General features: G+C 38.7%; 1 protein-coding gene across 1 annotated transcript in view; it reads left to right on the top strand.

Annotated features, from left to right (window-relative positions):
* LOC109034555 (uncharacterized) overlaps positions 1-17045 on the top strand; it is a 134555-nt gene that overhangs the window by 96499 nt on the left and 21011 nt on the right. The window contains exon 7 of the mRNA XM_019047773.2: positions 10777-10876. Within this exon, the coding sequence (XP_018903318.2) occupies positions 10777-10876 (100 nt within the window). The remainder of the gene's footprint in view (positions 1-10776; positions 10877-17045) is intronic.

Here is a 17045-nt window from a genome sequence, read left to right as displayed (position 1 = left end):
ACTTTTGAGAAACAAGAGGTTTATTATATGAATGGATGATTAGAATGATTCTGCATAGGAGAAAATTTAAACTTCTATGCCCTGGATTCTTTTTAATAGCGTGTGTCACACGGAAAAAATCATTGTGGTGTGTATTAAGCTGTTTGGCTATTTATTGTCTCAATGAAAGATCACTGAATTAAGAGTATGGTAAACACCGTTAAGAATCTATCTTTGGCTGGTAAACTTATTTTTCTATCCTTTGTCTATCAATTTCAACAATCAGCACGCAGACCTCTTCTTTCTTAAGGGCACCGTTTTCCTTTCGCTGATCGCTGCCTGTATATTCCTGCGATTAACATTTTTCGAATCAGTTATCATTTTTAGATTTGAGATCAAGACCTTTTTTTAATCTTGTTCAATCCTTGATTGCTATGGGATCACATTAAGTATTACTAATTTTTGAAGAACCAGCAGTGAAAAAAAAGGGAAGCTAATTCAAATGATCAGTCTCTTTGTCCGATAATATTTTTTCTAATTTGATAGGATTCAGTGAGGTTTGAAGTTTTCATCCAACTTCGTGCCCAACTGGCGCCGCAAATTGGGCAATAATTGGTTGAAAAGTTAATTGTGACGTAACACCCAAGAGTACGTACAACAAGTTTTCTTATTCTACATCTAATTGAGTGAATGAGGCGCATATATTGCAATGGAAAATAATAATTTGAACTCAACGTTGATCCATTTAAACTTCGATTTTCGCTCATAATAATTTTGAAATTTTTAATTTTACCTCTTCTTTGAGCAGGCCTTGAAATGAAAATTTAATTTAAATTGATTAAATGACCGAAAAGTTTACATCCTGCCTGTGCGTTGTTACGCACTACTTAGTTACCCCTTAACCTTAAAGTACCATGTGCAGGGAATTAACATGAGCATCTAAAATTGCACCTGCACCATGACATAATATTCAATCCAAAGATTTATCGGGTCATTTCATTGATTGTAATGCAAAGTAATTAATATCATGAACAATTTGTACAAATTAAATGCTAAGTATAGTAAATAATTATCAAGTCTCATGGAGCACGCTGTACCAGATTGATTTTTATATTATTTAATCTCAAACATCCATCAAAATTTAATGAAGTGGCAGTGAAGATGGAGTTTTCGCTTCAAAAGTAAAGAAAACCCCTAATTTTAAAAACTTAAGTGTCCAATTAGTACGGAAAAATTCCTAGTTATCTTTGTTAATTAGATATTGATGATATGTAATGCAAATTACAAACTTTATGTTTTGTTTCTTTGAAAAGAGGAACGTGTTTTTTGAAATGTATCAATAACTCCAAAAGTTGTAATAAGCAATATGCTTTCAAAGAAAGTTTGTATTTCAGCTTATTACTTCATAATACTACACTATACTTATAGTTCCTAATTGCAATACTTCACTGCCAAAATTGCCACTGTTGCGAATTTTTTTAGTTCTTTTGAGTTTTTTTCAAATTTATCCTCAGCCACAGTTTTGGAACGATAGTTACCTAAAAGTGATATTCAGAAAAGCAATTATGACAATGTTTACAAAAACCTAAGGTTACCAATTTTTGAAGTTTTGTTTTTATATTTTAACAATTTTGAATAAAAAATGATATTCATTCAAAATGTATTAATTTTTTTTGTTTTTTACTTATTTGTCCTTTCATAAATGTTAATTCAAAACTTGAAATACTAAATTCGTCTACCCCGTGACAACCCCTTACAATATTTGCGTCTCAGTTGATCATTTCATAATACTACTTAAATCCCAGTTATGATACTTCACTAAGAAAACAGCCGCTGTTAAGATTTTCGGGGTTAGAACTTAGAATTGCAGAAACTTTGAAAGGTAAATGACCGAATAAATGAATTTTTGTAGATCGGCGTGTTCCTCATCAAAAAGTCAATTACATTGCAAAGAAGGAAAATAGAAAAATAAAAAAAGGAAGGTGGTACTTACTTTTTTGCATTAGGGTTTAGAGGAAAGTTCAAAGGTAAAAGCCTCAAAAGTTCGAAAGTGTTTAAATTTTTAGAAAAAAAAAGTAAAAAACGAAAGATAAAAAAGTGGTAGATGATGAAGCATAAGAAGGAGTATGGATAAAAAAGATAAACATAATGTTTTTCCTTATTTTATGCCTGCTCTTCTACTTATCATTCCTTATTATTTTATTATTTTACTTTTTCTCCTTCTGTTCCTCTTATTCTCTTCACTTGTCCTTCATTTTTCTCCTTCTCCAATTTTAAATGCGTCTTTATCTCACTTAAGACTTCATTTTGAAGTATGGAACAACTATTTCTGGCTCATCCATAAAAACACCTATCTATATAGGGAACATATTGGCACGTAAGTTGTTTCTTAACTAAACAACACTGAAAAAAATCCTTCTTGAAATATTACTTTCTCTCGAAGCGTCGTATCTTGTCCAATAAATTCTGTTTTATTTAGTTAAAAAAGCGTCGGTTTGGTATCGTTAAGTTTCACTTTGAAAATAAACGCTTACAAAACGTTTCTTAAACTCTAAAAAACTGACTTCATGTTAATGGAGATATTGCATGTGTGAGGAATTTGCGATTTGACTGTTGATTCTTATGTAAAAGTGGTGTACTTATGTACCCACTGGTTTTTTCTGAAATCAACTCCCAAGCTCAAAAAAAGCTCTCAAGTTGAGGCCAAAACGGAGGGGATATCCCACGCTATCCTGAGAGTCCACCTCTACATCAAAACAAATTCTCCATGTACAGATAGGGAGCAAATATATTGACAGGGCTGCCACTTTATTTGGGTCTCTAAGACTGAAAACACGGCATCCCTGCTAATGTATTCGCACCCTATCTTTGGCATGGAGAGTTTCTCTTGGTGTAGACGTGGACTCTCAGGGTAGCGTGGGATATCCCCTCCATTTTGGCCTCAACTTGAGAGCTGTTTTTGAGCTTGGGAGATGATTTCAGAGAAAACCAGTGGGACCATCGTGTTTCTCGCGAACTTCTACATAAGAATCAACAGTCAAATCGCAAATTCCTCACACATGCAACATCCCCATTCTGCACGGATTTACTTTTAAAACAAACACGAATTTTGTCGACAGGAAATTACGTTTTAAATGAAAGTAATATCTCAAGAAAAAATATTTTCAGTGATTACGAGGTTCTATATTGCAAAATGTAGTCCATTTGTAAGAATTTCAACGATCTGAGTTCCTCAGACTAAGGTTAATGCTCAGTATGTCCGAGCAGCGGTCCTGTATTGTGAAATCTTGTTGTTACCCGCTGCGACCTGTCAACCCCACACGCACCTTCCAAAGCGCAACTCCGCTACAACTCTAAGTTGTTATTCAATTATGAAAAAGCTCTTCGGCCACAGTCGTTCCCTCCACGCAAGCATTTACTAGGAGAGCGGTAAAAGTAGCCCCTGCCGAGCTTTGTGCGGCCGCACTTGCATCTAATGACTTTTAATTGGCGTAACTTTATTGGGCCGCCTTCAGAAACACCAATTCTGCCGTGCAAAGGAAAAACGCAGTATGGACCTTCAAGTGTTGCCAAATTTCCTTTGATAAAACACGACTCACTGGAAAAAAGACACATTAGATCTAGAGTCCAGACACTTGAAAACATTGACAAGAAAAAATACTCTTGATTCAATCGGTGACTTGATTGAAATCAATGACATGTCTAGTGACTTTAACGCGGATGTAGAAAAGTAAACCCAATTCGCATACACTGTTAATCCTTCAACAACGTGATGACGGATGAACCCAACTTACGAAATATAATGACGCCTTTCCCCTATGCTAGTAAAATATCTAGTAACTTCAACCCAGAGTAGGAAAGTGAACCAAAGTCGCATTTGCTTATAATTCTTCAACAAAGGGCTGATGGATGAACCTTACTTATTAGCAAAATACAGTCACACTGATAAAAATGTTTGCTGGACCGACAGAAATTTCGATAAATAATACCCGGTCTAGAATAATTATTTTAATCGAACAGGAAATCTCCTTATTTCAGACGGCACGTCATTTCAATAAAAATATTGTCCCTTTCAAGAGATTTCCGGTTGACTCTACGAGAAAGTTTGTCCGGGAGTCGCATAAACTTGAATATTTTCTCAGTGCAAACAGTTCTATGCACTGCGGAAAAAAACACATTGGATCTAGTGTCTAGACTCTTAAAAACATCGACAAGGAAAAAATACTCTTGATTCAATCAGATTTGAGCTTAAATCAAGAACCAGGCCTCTTAATTTGAGCGCATTTCTTTTTGATTTAAGCTTAAATCTGATTGAATCAAGAGTCCTTTTTCTTGTCAATGTTTTTAAGAGTCTGGACTCTAGATCCAATGTTTTTTTTCCAGTGATTTCTTGGTAAAATATGAATATCTTTTCCTCAATTTTTCAGATAATTTTGTTCGCAAGCTCACCTAAAGTTCCTGAAAGTTTCAGGCAAAAATATTCATATATTTCCTCAAAAATAAACATTTCGGTGAAGGAAATTTGGCAACTCTCGATTGTTCATACGGCGTTTTTCCTTCGCACGGCAGAATTGGTCCCGGTATCTCCCTCTACCGCACTCAATGCTCAGGGAAAACGTCGTATGAGCAGATCGAGGGCTACCTTTCCTCCGATAAAGTGCGAATCTCCTTTAAAATCTATGAAATTATTTCTCGGAATGTTTTGGAGAATTTCGTTAACAGTTTAATCAAATGCATCTCGAAAAAAAAAAACGATTATGCACTAAATGCATTGAAAATTTTAGGGCCTTGGAGGGGCCCGTGCTACTGGTGAAAAACCACTACGAATTCACATGTAACCCTTGTCTCGGAAGGAAAAGTGAAAAGTTTACCCTAAAAATTTCGCAAAAAGTGAATAAATTTTCAAAAACACGCTGGGGCACTGTAAAATTTTTCTTTCTTCTTTAAATATTTCTATCTGATTTCAAAATTTTTAGTATAAATTGATATTTTTAGTAACTGCGTTTCATTTTCTTCCGAGGTCGGATGTCTCTAGTCTGGACATCCTCGACTTCGATGGCTCAACTTCCTTGCCGTAGACGTACGGAAGGGGTGTCCAGGGGGGCTTAGACCCCCTAGAATTGAAAATAGTATCATCTGCCAACCCCTCCCCCCCCAAACAAATTTCCAGATGTTTTGAATGCAACAATCCAAAAGTATTTTGTGCTAAAAGTAAAAAAAAGAGGCGTCATTATTCTGCAGAAACTGATGGAAAATGTCCGTCATGGGAGCTTCAAAATGCGTCCAAGTAGATTTAAAATTTTATACATTTCCTGGGGGAGGCCCCGGGACCCCCTCTGTGCTGGGGGCCCGGGCCTTAAAACTGGTACCAGGGCCCGAGATGGGATGTGGCGGGCTTGGTTTCTAGTGCACCTTGTATTGCTATCCATCTGTCAACGTATGTTAGCACATACGTTGTTCCTGCCTAGCAGAGCAATCAAAGTTCCGATCGGATCTCCCTGAATTTACAGCCTTCGTTCCCGTATTTTCTCGCTTGTTATCACCGGCGGGAATTTCGACGCGCGACTTTTGCAACGGCCTGCCAATCGTCAGTCACGACAATTATGATCTCGCGCTTAATTTACCACCGCAGTTGCCGCGTAGTTGTGATAACCTGCCATATATCCTTGACGTAAATTACCTTAGTTTCATTCTTTCACGCAATCCAGCAACAGCGTACAACCGCCCTCTTGCAGTTTTATTACGGCTAGTTTTCGAACTCTCAACTCCGTCTTTCGCTTAGCCCTGCCTTGTTTCATCTGATAATTTATCGGGTGATTTACGAGTTGAAACTGAAAAAAAAGTTAGACCATTTGAAGGACTTGGGCATGGCAAATAAGTGCAAATTTTGCTGTTTTAAGAAATATTTATATTTAAAGTTTACTGGAAAAAAACACATTGGATCTAGAGTCCAGGCTCTTGAAAACATTGACAAGAAAAAACAAGCAGTGAACTCCAACACAATGTGTTGATAAGGCGCGTCATTAACTCACACATATCAACCCCTTTAGTTTTCATTTACAGAGATTTCAAAATAGGCAAGTAGCACAACAAGAGAATTCATACGATCCAACTCTTCGACGACGTACTTTGACGAGACCGTGTATTGTGAATGTAGAAAGCCATTCGAACGAGTTTAAGTTTTTTGATCTGCCCCCATGCAATATCTTATCAGATTCTTAAAGAAAAGTGCTACGGAATAATTTAAGCGAAGAAAGGAAAAATTCTGTCGAACTCCTGAAAGATACAGTCGATTTAAAGGTATTTTTGGGGCTAAAATATCCAAATCACCGGTACCTATTATAAATCCCGATATATTATTGAAAAGAAATTGACTCGATATAAATGTAATTGCATTAAATATGTCTTGATTTTGTTATTTTAAACGTATTTCCATGCAAAGAAGTTCAACCATGTCCATGCTTTATTCATTCATGAATTGAAAGTAAGCAATCTACATCCCGAAAATCTACCGATTTGCCGTAAAAAATTGCAGAAACTTGATATACCAGGTCGATGCACTCACTCGTTGAATTTACCAACCAATTTCGTGGGTGCAAATATATAAAAATCAATATGCTATAGTCATTTTGGGTGCATTTATTTTTTATGAAACAATAATAATTTCAATCCCGAAAAACCATCAATTTTCCGTATAAAATCGAAAAAATCGAGATGTGTCGACTCCCTGACGTGAAAATTAGATTCTACGTGTAAAAATACATACACATGGATATGCTGAACAGAAACCATGTGTGGACACAGTTAGGATACATAGCCCCAGAATACTTTTAAAGCGCCTTTACTTTCCAGAATCTTGACGGAATTTTTTTTTGGCTTAAACGACTCAAGAGACACTGTAGTTAAAAAATATAAAGAATTTTCGATTTTGACACAAAAAAAAAATGTTCGTTCAGGCACACCATGTATTGTATGGTGTATTGCGCTAGTATTCAATCCTTGCCTTCAGATCAAAATTCTTACAAGGAAGCCCCTTGCAAGAGGCGAATTTTTTGTAATTTCTCCCAATTTTTTCTCCGTTATATAGTTGAATTGCTTGCCAATTTCTGAGGTCAATTATATTTAATTGTAATTTATACATTTCTTTTTTCCCCTTCATTTTATTTTTTGTTTGGAGAAGTTTCGTTGATTTCTTTGGATTTCGAATACTGTAACTTCTCTTCTATTCGGCCGATTTTTATGAATGAGACCTTTTTCAATTCGTCTTTGAACGGAGAGTAAGGAAAAAATTGCTAAGTACTCGCGAAACAATTTTTTCGAAAATTTGATGGATCCCAGCGTGACGGTGAAATGGGTAATCGAGTGAAAGTAATTAGGTCTGACTGTGACGAGGACCGCGAGGGTCGCCTTTTGTTCTTCAGCTGGGAAGCGACGCGGCGAACCGAGCCAGGACCGGGACACTACCTGGGTTTTGTGCCTGCCTGAGCACTGTTTTGGCCTGATAGGGGAGTGAATTTCTGTATGGGCCTCGGTTAGCACATGGTCTAATGAGTCTCGAGGCTCATCACAGATTGCACTTACCACTATCCTGCTGGCCCCGGCTATCAGAGCAAGGAGTACCAAATTTTGAAAATCATAACAGGGTTGTGGAGATCTGTCAAAGCAACGTTTTAAACAAAACGAAGAAGTGAAATTCTCATTCAACGAGTGCCGACCTGATCAGCCATCCTCGAATCAGTTCGCTTGCTTCTGCTTATATATGCATATTTTAAATCAGCGCGCCCCATTCTAAGGTTTTTTAAAAAAAACCAAGTAACGTAGACTCTTGGTATTCATTACACATAAACTAGCGAGCCCCAGAATGAGAAACAACTTTAAATCATAATTATTGACGGATAAATAAACTTTTTACACGCTTTGGAAAATCTCAGAAGTTCGCGGTAGTCACTTTTCGGTAAGGAACTAAGGGACTCGGTTATTGTATCGAGTGGGGGGTCGAAACGATCGCAAAGGCGGTATACTACGTATACGCGCCAATACTCTTGATTCAATCAGATTTATGCTTAGATCAAAAGGAAATCCGTTCAAATTAAGAGGCTTGGTTCTTGATTCAAGCACAAATCCGATTGCATCAAGAGTATTTTTACTTGTCGATGTTTTTAAGATTCTGGACTCTAGATCCGATGTGTTTTTTTTTTCCAGTGTTTCAAAACTACACCGAGCTGTATGGTGGAAAGAAAGTTCAAACTCACATTTGAATGCGTATGAATTGGATTTAACCCGTGAATTTTTCACATTTTATATCTCAACTAGACTAGTTTTGGTTGAAATCACAAATGTCAAATTTACAAATTAAGAAAACCTAAACGCACATTTATATTGATGAAACATTCAGAAACCTAACACTTAAATGAAGAACATTTTTTTAGATAAATTTTAACGCTAATCGCACATTGGTATAACTCAATTTCCTACCAATTTTCAGATTCTAAAGGTTTCAACTTAACAAAGATGCATGCAATTATGAAAGGAAACATTTTACTGGGATTCAAATCATCTTAATGAGAACTTTGAGGTCGATTTGAAAAAAGTGTTGTTTCTCAATGAACCTTCCTAAAATTTTATATATAAAATAAAATCGTCTTGAAAAAGTGCAGATATTTTTTCCGCAGATGTACATTATGTCCAGATGTTTCTAATACATTGAAATTCGGGTGATTTTTTTCAATTTTAAATACAAAGTACATACTCTATTCGTCCTAAATCGTCTTCACTGATTTCAATCGTTCTGTGTTTCTGGTGTGTTTCTGTGAGAGAAGTGTCAGGTGTTTGCTCACTCTGAAGATCATGTTTCACTTATAAGTAATGAGAGATATCGATGGTGAAACTGAAAAAGTACGTATCTCGATTGTTGACGGTTTTGAGTTAATTGCATAAACGTATTTTTGAATATGTTTTCTATCTGCCATCAAGAGATAAAAATCGAAAAAATCGGGAAGTCACCTAAACCCGTAGAATTTTTTTGCAAATCTCGGGCTTAATTGAATCAATGAGTTCGAAAACACACCAACTCGGGTTTTTTTTCGATTTTCACTTTTTTACGGTTTAGTAACACTTATGGATAGAAGCATCTGCACGCAAAAGGAAATTTCGAAATTGCAATCGGAAGTGCTCGAAACAGCGACGGGAAAAGGGAAAAATTGAAGTATTTCATTGGAAATACCAATTTTTAGCCATTTCAAGGGAAACGGGTGACCATCCAATTTTGCGGTTTTCTTTTTTCGATTCAGTATACCTTGTACCAACAAGTTATATAAATATTCAAGCGTTATTCGGGTCGAAAAATATAAATTTTTCAGGGCAGACTATGAAAAATCAGTATCTGAAAGTCGGTGCGAACGAGAACACACCAACTCGGAAATTTTTAAACGCTTAATTCTCTGTCATCAGACAACAACAATGGTGTATCAACATGGTGTATCGATTTCAACTTGGTGCTTTACAAAGTCTCTAAGTTCTTGTCCTTAAACACCAAAAAGGTTTCTCTTAAACCAACTTCTTCGCCCGCTGCGCAGTTTTAGGTGTTTCCTGGAATTTTTTTTTCCGAGTTGGTGTGTTTTCGAACTCACAGATTCAATTGCAGAAATGCGTGCCTCGTTCTGGCGCCTTCATTTGATTGTACGCACAACGCACGCTCCACCATCGATGTAGCCTTCATGTTGGATACAGCAAAATTTCATACTTTCTTACGGCAAAAAGGCAACACTTCGCGAAAGATAGTATCAAATTACGAATTAACCGTGATAAATTACAAAAAGTTATACAAAAAGACTATGGGAAGAGTCACGACTGTTCATCTTACCGCATCCGTTTCGGGCATCTTTGCCGCGTTTCGTCAACGGATACAGCAAATGTTACAGTTCTTCAAGGAGACAAACATGGCATTATCCCTTTTTTCAAGCGATTCTGCAACAATGCCTTTCAAGCAATGGTGCAATCGAGATCGAACAATAATGAAAGATGATAAAAATGACGAAACGATCATTATGGTCACGGAATCGAAGGACCTTTGATAGGCGAATAAAAGACACTTGATGTCCTGCTTGTCCTATTAATAAATTTCCAGAGAGAGGATGAGGCGGAAAGTTAAATTATTTCGCTCATTTTATGGGCAATATCTGTCATTATTGAGAGGCGGAGAAAATATTTATTTCTCATTTTTCAATGTTTAGTTTTTTTCCCCCCTTCTCTCTCCATTTGAGACACTCTCAGTCATTGCAGCTAGAAGTTTTGGTGACAGAGATCAACTATCACTCTCATGTTTTTTCATTGAAAATTTGCAATTTTTATGAAATTGAACGAGTACAGTAAAGAGATACCAAATTTATTTGGAGGTGCTCGTCAATTGTTTTATAAGATTTATTCATGCATCACGCTGCAGTTGGTGGTTGGTTCCTTCCACTCAATTGATTGGTTCTATGCAAATCAAGAAAGGAACAAATTGTGCGTCTGGTGCCATCTCTGAATTGGGAAATAAGGGACCAATTTATTGAAAGATCCAACAAGAGGAATGATTTCCGCAGCAACTTTGACTCTCTTGATTAAGAATAAAGAAACAAATCAACCGCATTTTATCAAAAATAAAATTTTAAAACAAAAAAGTTCTGTCATCAGGAGTCCTGAGAATTTTTTACAAAAATTAGACAAACCCCTTTTTCAAAAATCTTAATTTCTTGCCGTGGAACTCAATTCAAATTCAGTGCCAAATTTGTTATTTCGTTTTTTTTTCTTTTTCAGTCAAAGCTAAACTGTGAAGTTTTACACGATGACCTGGCGTTTGAAGTTAGGTGGGCAGTGGCCGGAGACAGTATTGTCTTGCAACTGGTTGCAAAGCTCGGTAAGTTATCTCATATTTAATTATCAACCTACAATGCAGAACCGGGTATTGGTATTCGCCTGGACGGTGAACTCGATTTTAAGAACTGAGTTCCCCTTTGATTTTTCGAATATGCACCACGCACATCCTGAGTGCATGAATAGTCGCATCCAGTTGTACTCATTGCCAATGGTACGTGTCCTTCCGTGCTAAGAAGGAACAAATATTCAAATTTTGCCGAATTTCCGAATAAAATGTGTTTTTCAGAAAAATTAGAGATATTTTTTCTTAAAATTTACTGATAGCTAGATTATAACAGACCCCATGACATTCGCTAAAAAAGTCAAAGAAAATGTTTCCAAAGTTTGCCGGAGTGTTTGCAAATCATCGCTGATTATTCGACAGACTTCTGAAATTCATCGGTGACATTCTGCCATGCTAAAAGGAAGAACGCCGTATGAGCCTTCAGACGTTGCCAAGTTTCCTCGAATAAAAACCGGATTTACTGGGAGAATTGCAAATATTATTTTCCAAAATTTTCAGACAGTTTCGTACGCAATTTAACCTAAAATATATGCAAATTGCAAAGAAAAATGTGCATCAATATCGCCAAAATACATGTTTTATCCGAGGAAATTTGGCAACTCTCGAATGTTCATACGGCGTTCTTCCTGAGCACGGCAGTATTGGCAAGGGGAGGGATAAAAGAAATTTAAGAGGTAGAAGAAGAGGAAACCGGAGAAGGAAATGGAAAAATGAAAAGTCCTCCTCTATCCCTATTCTTCCTATTCTCCTTCGGCTTCTTAGTCTCTCTCTCCTTCCGATTTCTTTCAATCTTCTTCCACTCATCTCTCTTACTTTCCTTTTCCTATTCCCTTTCATTTTCATCTACCCATTCTTCTACTTCTTCATTATATTCCTCTAATTTTTCCTCATCTTTCTCCTCATCTTCGTCCTCTCTTTTTTCATACTCTTTCAATCCTATTTTCCTTTTCTTCTCCGTACTTCGTCTCCTTCTTCTTCTTCTTCTTCTTCTTCTTCAGTAGGTTCCTCTTATTCTTCCTCATCTTTCAATTCATTTTAATCTTCCATTCTTTCTTATTTTTCGCCCCCTCTTATCCTCCATTTTTCCATCCCTCCTCATCTTCGTCCTCTCCTTTTTCTCACTCCTTCATTCCTATTTTTCCTTCTTTCTCCTCTTCATCCCCTAATTTCTCCTCTAAAAATGGCAATCCTGCCGCCATGCACCGACGATATTCGACAGATCGGGTCAAAGCTAAGGCAGCGCGAGCATTGACGAAAGTAGGTTAGACACCATTCGACCAGCGTCCTCCCACCGTAATAATCACGTACCCTCACTATCGACACCGTAGAGATATACGCGGTTTTGCATGGTAGAACGACAGGGGCGGCAATAAAGGCGAATCGATACAGATGTATAGGTAAATCGGTCGATGTTAAAAGCTTACAACTCCAATCCCAGATTAACTCTAAGCCACGGGGATTATTATATTCTAGGGTTCAGTAAATAATGGACACGCGCTGTTTTAACAACGACCGGTTCAGATGTAGATGTAATGGGCACGATAAATCATGTTGCGCGCGGCGCGGCGGCGGTCGGTGACTGACGGTTGTTCATGATGGACGCAAGACGGTCAATGAATCATGCGCCGGCTCGGAAGGTCAAGGGTTACCTCAGCGCAACGACCAGCAGCCCTGCTCTATCCTTCACTTTCACTCTTTACTACGCGCAGTCCAGTGGCGTGGCATGCTTTGCGATATATATCGATTGTTATGGCATTTAAACCTATAAAAAAGGATCGATAAACAGGGTGTTCGCAGCGAACACCTTAATAATCGATTCTTTACCGTAGGTTTAAATGGCATAACAATCGATGTATCGCAATTTACGCCACGCCACTGGCGCAGTCGACGGGTTGCCTGATCACCGGGGCAAACTCCGCCTATGTTGGTTTTAAAATAAAAGTTGGGGAGTTCGAAGCATCTGATGTACCGTAATGGGTAGAACGAGGTGGGGTGGGATGGGGGCCTAAGTAGGGCCGAATTTACCTACTTGTCGCCCATACTGCCGTACTAAGGAAGGATGACGTATGAGCCTTCAGACGTTGCCAAGTTTCCTGCGATAAAAAACAAAATTTACCAGGAAAATTGCGGATATTATATTCCAAAATGTTCAGACAAATTTGTGCGCAATTTTATCTAAAATATCTGAACTTTTCACGGAAAAATATACCTTAATGTTTTCAAAAATACATGTTTTATCAAGGGAAATTTAGCAACTCTTGAATGTTCATACGGCGTTCTTCCTTAGCTTAGCACGGAAGCATGGGCTGCCAGAATTTTGCCGCCCCCTTCTCATTCGATCTGAAACTTCAATAAAAACCATCAAGTGAACGTGCAGGAGGGGGAGGCGTGCATAAACGCGTTTACTCGTGTTGGACACATTTTTTGCGAAAGCTCTGTCAACCCTACTAGCAAAATTTCACGGAACTTCGCGCGAGAGTTAAGTTCCGTAAACCTATCTTTGTGTGCACGTGGCCTTCCATTTATAAGTATTGAACGAAAACATTATGAAAGAACAAACATAAATGTGGTTCAATAATTTTAACCTCCGCCGCCGCAGCCGCGCTGACCGCACTGTATTTGGCGCAATGCGTGAAGTATTCATGCAGTCTTGTAGGCGCTATGCATTTCACACCGACCGCTGCTGAAGTGCTGACCGCACTGTGTTTGGCGCAATGCGTGAAGTATTCATGCAGTCTTGTAGGCGCTATGCATTTCACACCGACCGCTGCTGAAGTGCTGACCGCACTGTGTTTGGCGCAATGCGTGAAGTATTCATGCAGTCTTGTAGGCGCTATGCATTTCACACCGACCGCTGCTGAAGTGCTGACCGCACTGTGTTAGGCGCAATGCGGGAAGTATTCATGCAGTCTTGTAGGCGCTATGCATTTCACACCGACCGCTGCTGAAGTGTTGCCCGCACTGTGTTTGACGCAATGCGTGAAGTATTCATGCAGTCTTGTAGGCGCTAATGTCCGACCTCTCCTCTGCCGTGCTAAGGAAGAACGCTGTATGAACATTTGAGTTGCCACTTTTCCCCGAATAAAATATGTATTTTTGAAGAAACTTATACGTATTTTTCCTTAATATTTTCTGATATTTTAGACTAAATCGGGAACAAAATTGTCTGAAAAATGCGAAGAAAAATATTCAGAATTTCCCCAGTTTAGTTAGTTAGTTAGTTAGTTTAAATATGGCAACGCCTGAAGGTTCATACGGCGTTCTTCCTTAGCACGGCGGGTTAGGCTTGATCAGGTCATATGGCTCTTGGGGCCTAAAAAGGCAGCTAACCTATGAATCCGAATTATCTAGTGGTACTAATTTAAACTCCGAGAGTAGGTGCGCTGATCAAAAATTATAAAAGCACGTATACAACTTTGATTTCGCATGCATTTTCTCAGTTTCAAAGTCTTAACCCTTAAAAGCGCTTGTTTACAATGCTCTGTCGGCCCTATGAATTAATTAGTATTTCAAATTCATAGGTTGGCAGCGGCACTTTTCTGGTGATTTTCGTTTTTCACGTTGGGCCCTGGAACGTTGGGGCTACGTTGGGACCTTCAAGCGTTGCCATATTTTCTTTAATAACTAACAAAACTGGGGAAATTCTGAATCTTTTTCTTCCAATATTATTCAGAAAATTTTGTTCCCAATTTTATTTAACCTAAAATATCGGAAAATTTTAATTAAAACTACGTATAATTTTCTTCAAAAATATACCTGTTCTTATCTCGTTTTGGGCCCTAAGAGCTACATAAATCGAGTTGTCCATACTCTTCTTATAAAGGTACTCTAGGCAGTCTTCGAGTGTTGCGTAGGTATTTTATGAACGCCCCATGAGTCCATGACGTCATTCATAGACAGTTCCTAAGCAGTAAAGTTGCATTGAAACTGTAGCAAGCAACCATCCTCTGATGGATGCTCTATAATCTTCACCGTTTACCCTGCACGTCGGAGATTAAAGTTTAATCGCGTGCCTACGTGATCCTCCGCCAGACTGCGCTACTGTTGCCGCTGACCTCGTCGTCTTGTTGGGACCCGGGTAATTTGAGAAAATCGCATCAATTGGACGTATTTCTGTCAAACGGAACTAAGTGCATTATGACGTGAGCCCTGTTATGCACATATCCTTATGGGTCTTAGGGCTCATGTCTTAATGCACATAGTTCCGTTTGATAGAAATACGTCCAATTGCGGCTCCGCGCACGCGGTTCGCACTCGTGGATAATCCACACACGAACGCACGCGCGGACGCTGTTCGAATGTCGGTGGCACGACTTACGTCGGCAACTCGGGTAAATTACTTACGGTAGATCCCAAGTCAGGTACCGAGCAATGTTGCCTGATGGTGGGATATTTTACACGCATAACAGGGTAAGTAATGCACATACCGGAAATACGTCCAAGTGACCCTCCGCTAGCCTCTTGGCAACAGGTGGAAGCTTTTACTTTCGGGGGCTCAAAAATTTCAAAAACAGTTTGTGTTTCACTTCCTGTATTATTGACCAAAAGTATCACAAGAACACAATGGAACACTAGACAAGGCACGAATTTCAGCATTCTGATTTATGTTGCTTGACCAAAATTTCACGTAAAACACGATGCACACAACGAAAATTACCGAAATCAACTCCGTACGAAGATATTTAATGATTCTTGACGCGTGAATTCAAACCACCCGCTCATGAAAACTCAATGCTCTACGTGACGCACATCGCGCGCTAAACGTTATCATGACAGTCACTGCGATATAAAAATCTGGCAACCTCAATCTTGACGCTTCGGCTCAGCTATAGCAAGTTGCTTAAAGTTTGAACAACACGTGGTGGGAAATGAACATTGCTCAATTGAGAAGCTTGCTGAGACCGTTGTAGTGTACGATTTGACTCATGTAGAGCTATGAGTTTCTTGCGAGTGGGCAGTTCAAATTCCTCGTAACTAATGTGAGATAAGAACGTTAAAATCTTCGTTTGGAGTTTGTTTCATTAGTTTTCGTTGCACGAATCGTGTTCTACGTGAAATTCTGGTTAAGAAACATGTATCAGAATGCTCAAATTCGTACCTCGTCTGGTGGTCCATTATTTTTATCAGTGCGTTTGAAGCTGTGGTAACGAGTCGATTATTAAAGTACTCATCGCGAGCACCGATCACTTTGTTTATCGATCCTCTTCCATAGGTTTAATCGGCAGATCAATCGATGTATCGCAAAGCACGCCACGTCACTGAATATCATGTCCGACTGCTCCCACGGAGTCGTTCCACTGTGCAGCGCAGCAGCGGCACGATTGCGTCAACGGCGAGCAAGAAGCAAGATTTGTGCGCTTCTAATCGCTGCTAATTTGCTAATCTGCGATGACTCACAATCACAATCAGTCCAACAGTCCGCGGGGGGCGGAGATCAATCAGTCTAGATCAGTCCGTCCCTCCCCTATCCGTCACCCTTTACCCCGAGGCAGAACTAACTAGACTGCTCGTTGCGTTTCAATAACCTCTCGGATTTACGTACGGGTAACTTCACCTTCAGCGGGGCACTGATCTGATGACCTTTACCGCCGTGCTAAAGAAAAACGCCGTATTAACCTTCGGATGTTGCCGAATTTCCTTTGATAAAATACTATTTTACTGGAAAAGTTGTGAGTATTTTTCTTCCAATTTTTCAGGGAATATTGTTCGCACTTTTATCTAAAATATCTGACAATATCAAGGAAAAATATGCATAACTTACTTCCTAAAAAAACGTTTTATGAGAGGAAATTTGGCAACTCTCAAATGTTCATACGGCATTTTTTCTTAGCATGGCAGTTTAGGTGCTGCAAGATTGATCGTTCGTCGGGAATCTGAAACAAAGCTGAAAGCGCTGGCATAACGCGTAGTTATAAAGGTCATTGATCTGCTCTCAGAGTGAGGGCCTTTCATTTTGTCTGTTCAATGGGTAAACTGATAAGAATATTTGTGTTCTTGTGTTGTTTTTGGCTGATACAGGAACTGAAACATAAACCAACACAAATTTTGTGTTAATCTTGGTACAGTTTGCGGTAAATTTCGCACAGAAAACAAAGGAGAGACTTGGATAATGCATTCCGCCGATTGCGACGTTGATATTAACCGC

This window comes from Bemisia tabaci, chromosome 9 (assembly GCF_918797505.1).
Source record: "Bemisia tabaci chromosome 9, PGI_BMITA_v3".
Lineage (NCBI taxonomy): Eukaryota > Metazoa > Arthropoda > Insecta > Hemiptera > Aleyrodidae > Bemisia > Bemisia tabaci.
The sequence above is the reverse complement of the archived record's forward strand: the minus strand, read 5'-3'. Positions and strand labels throughout refer to the sequence as shown.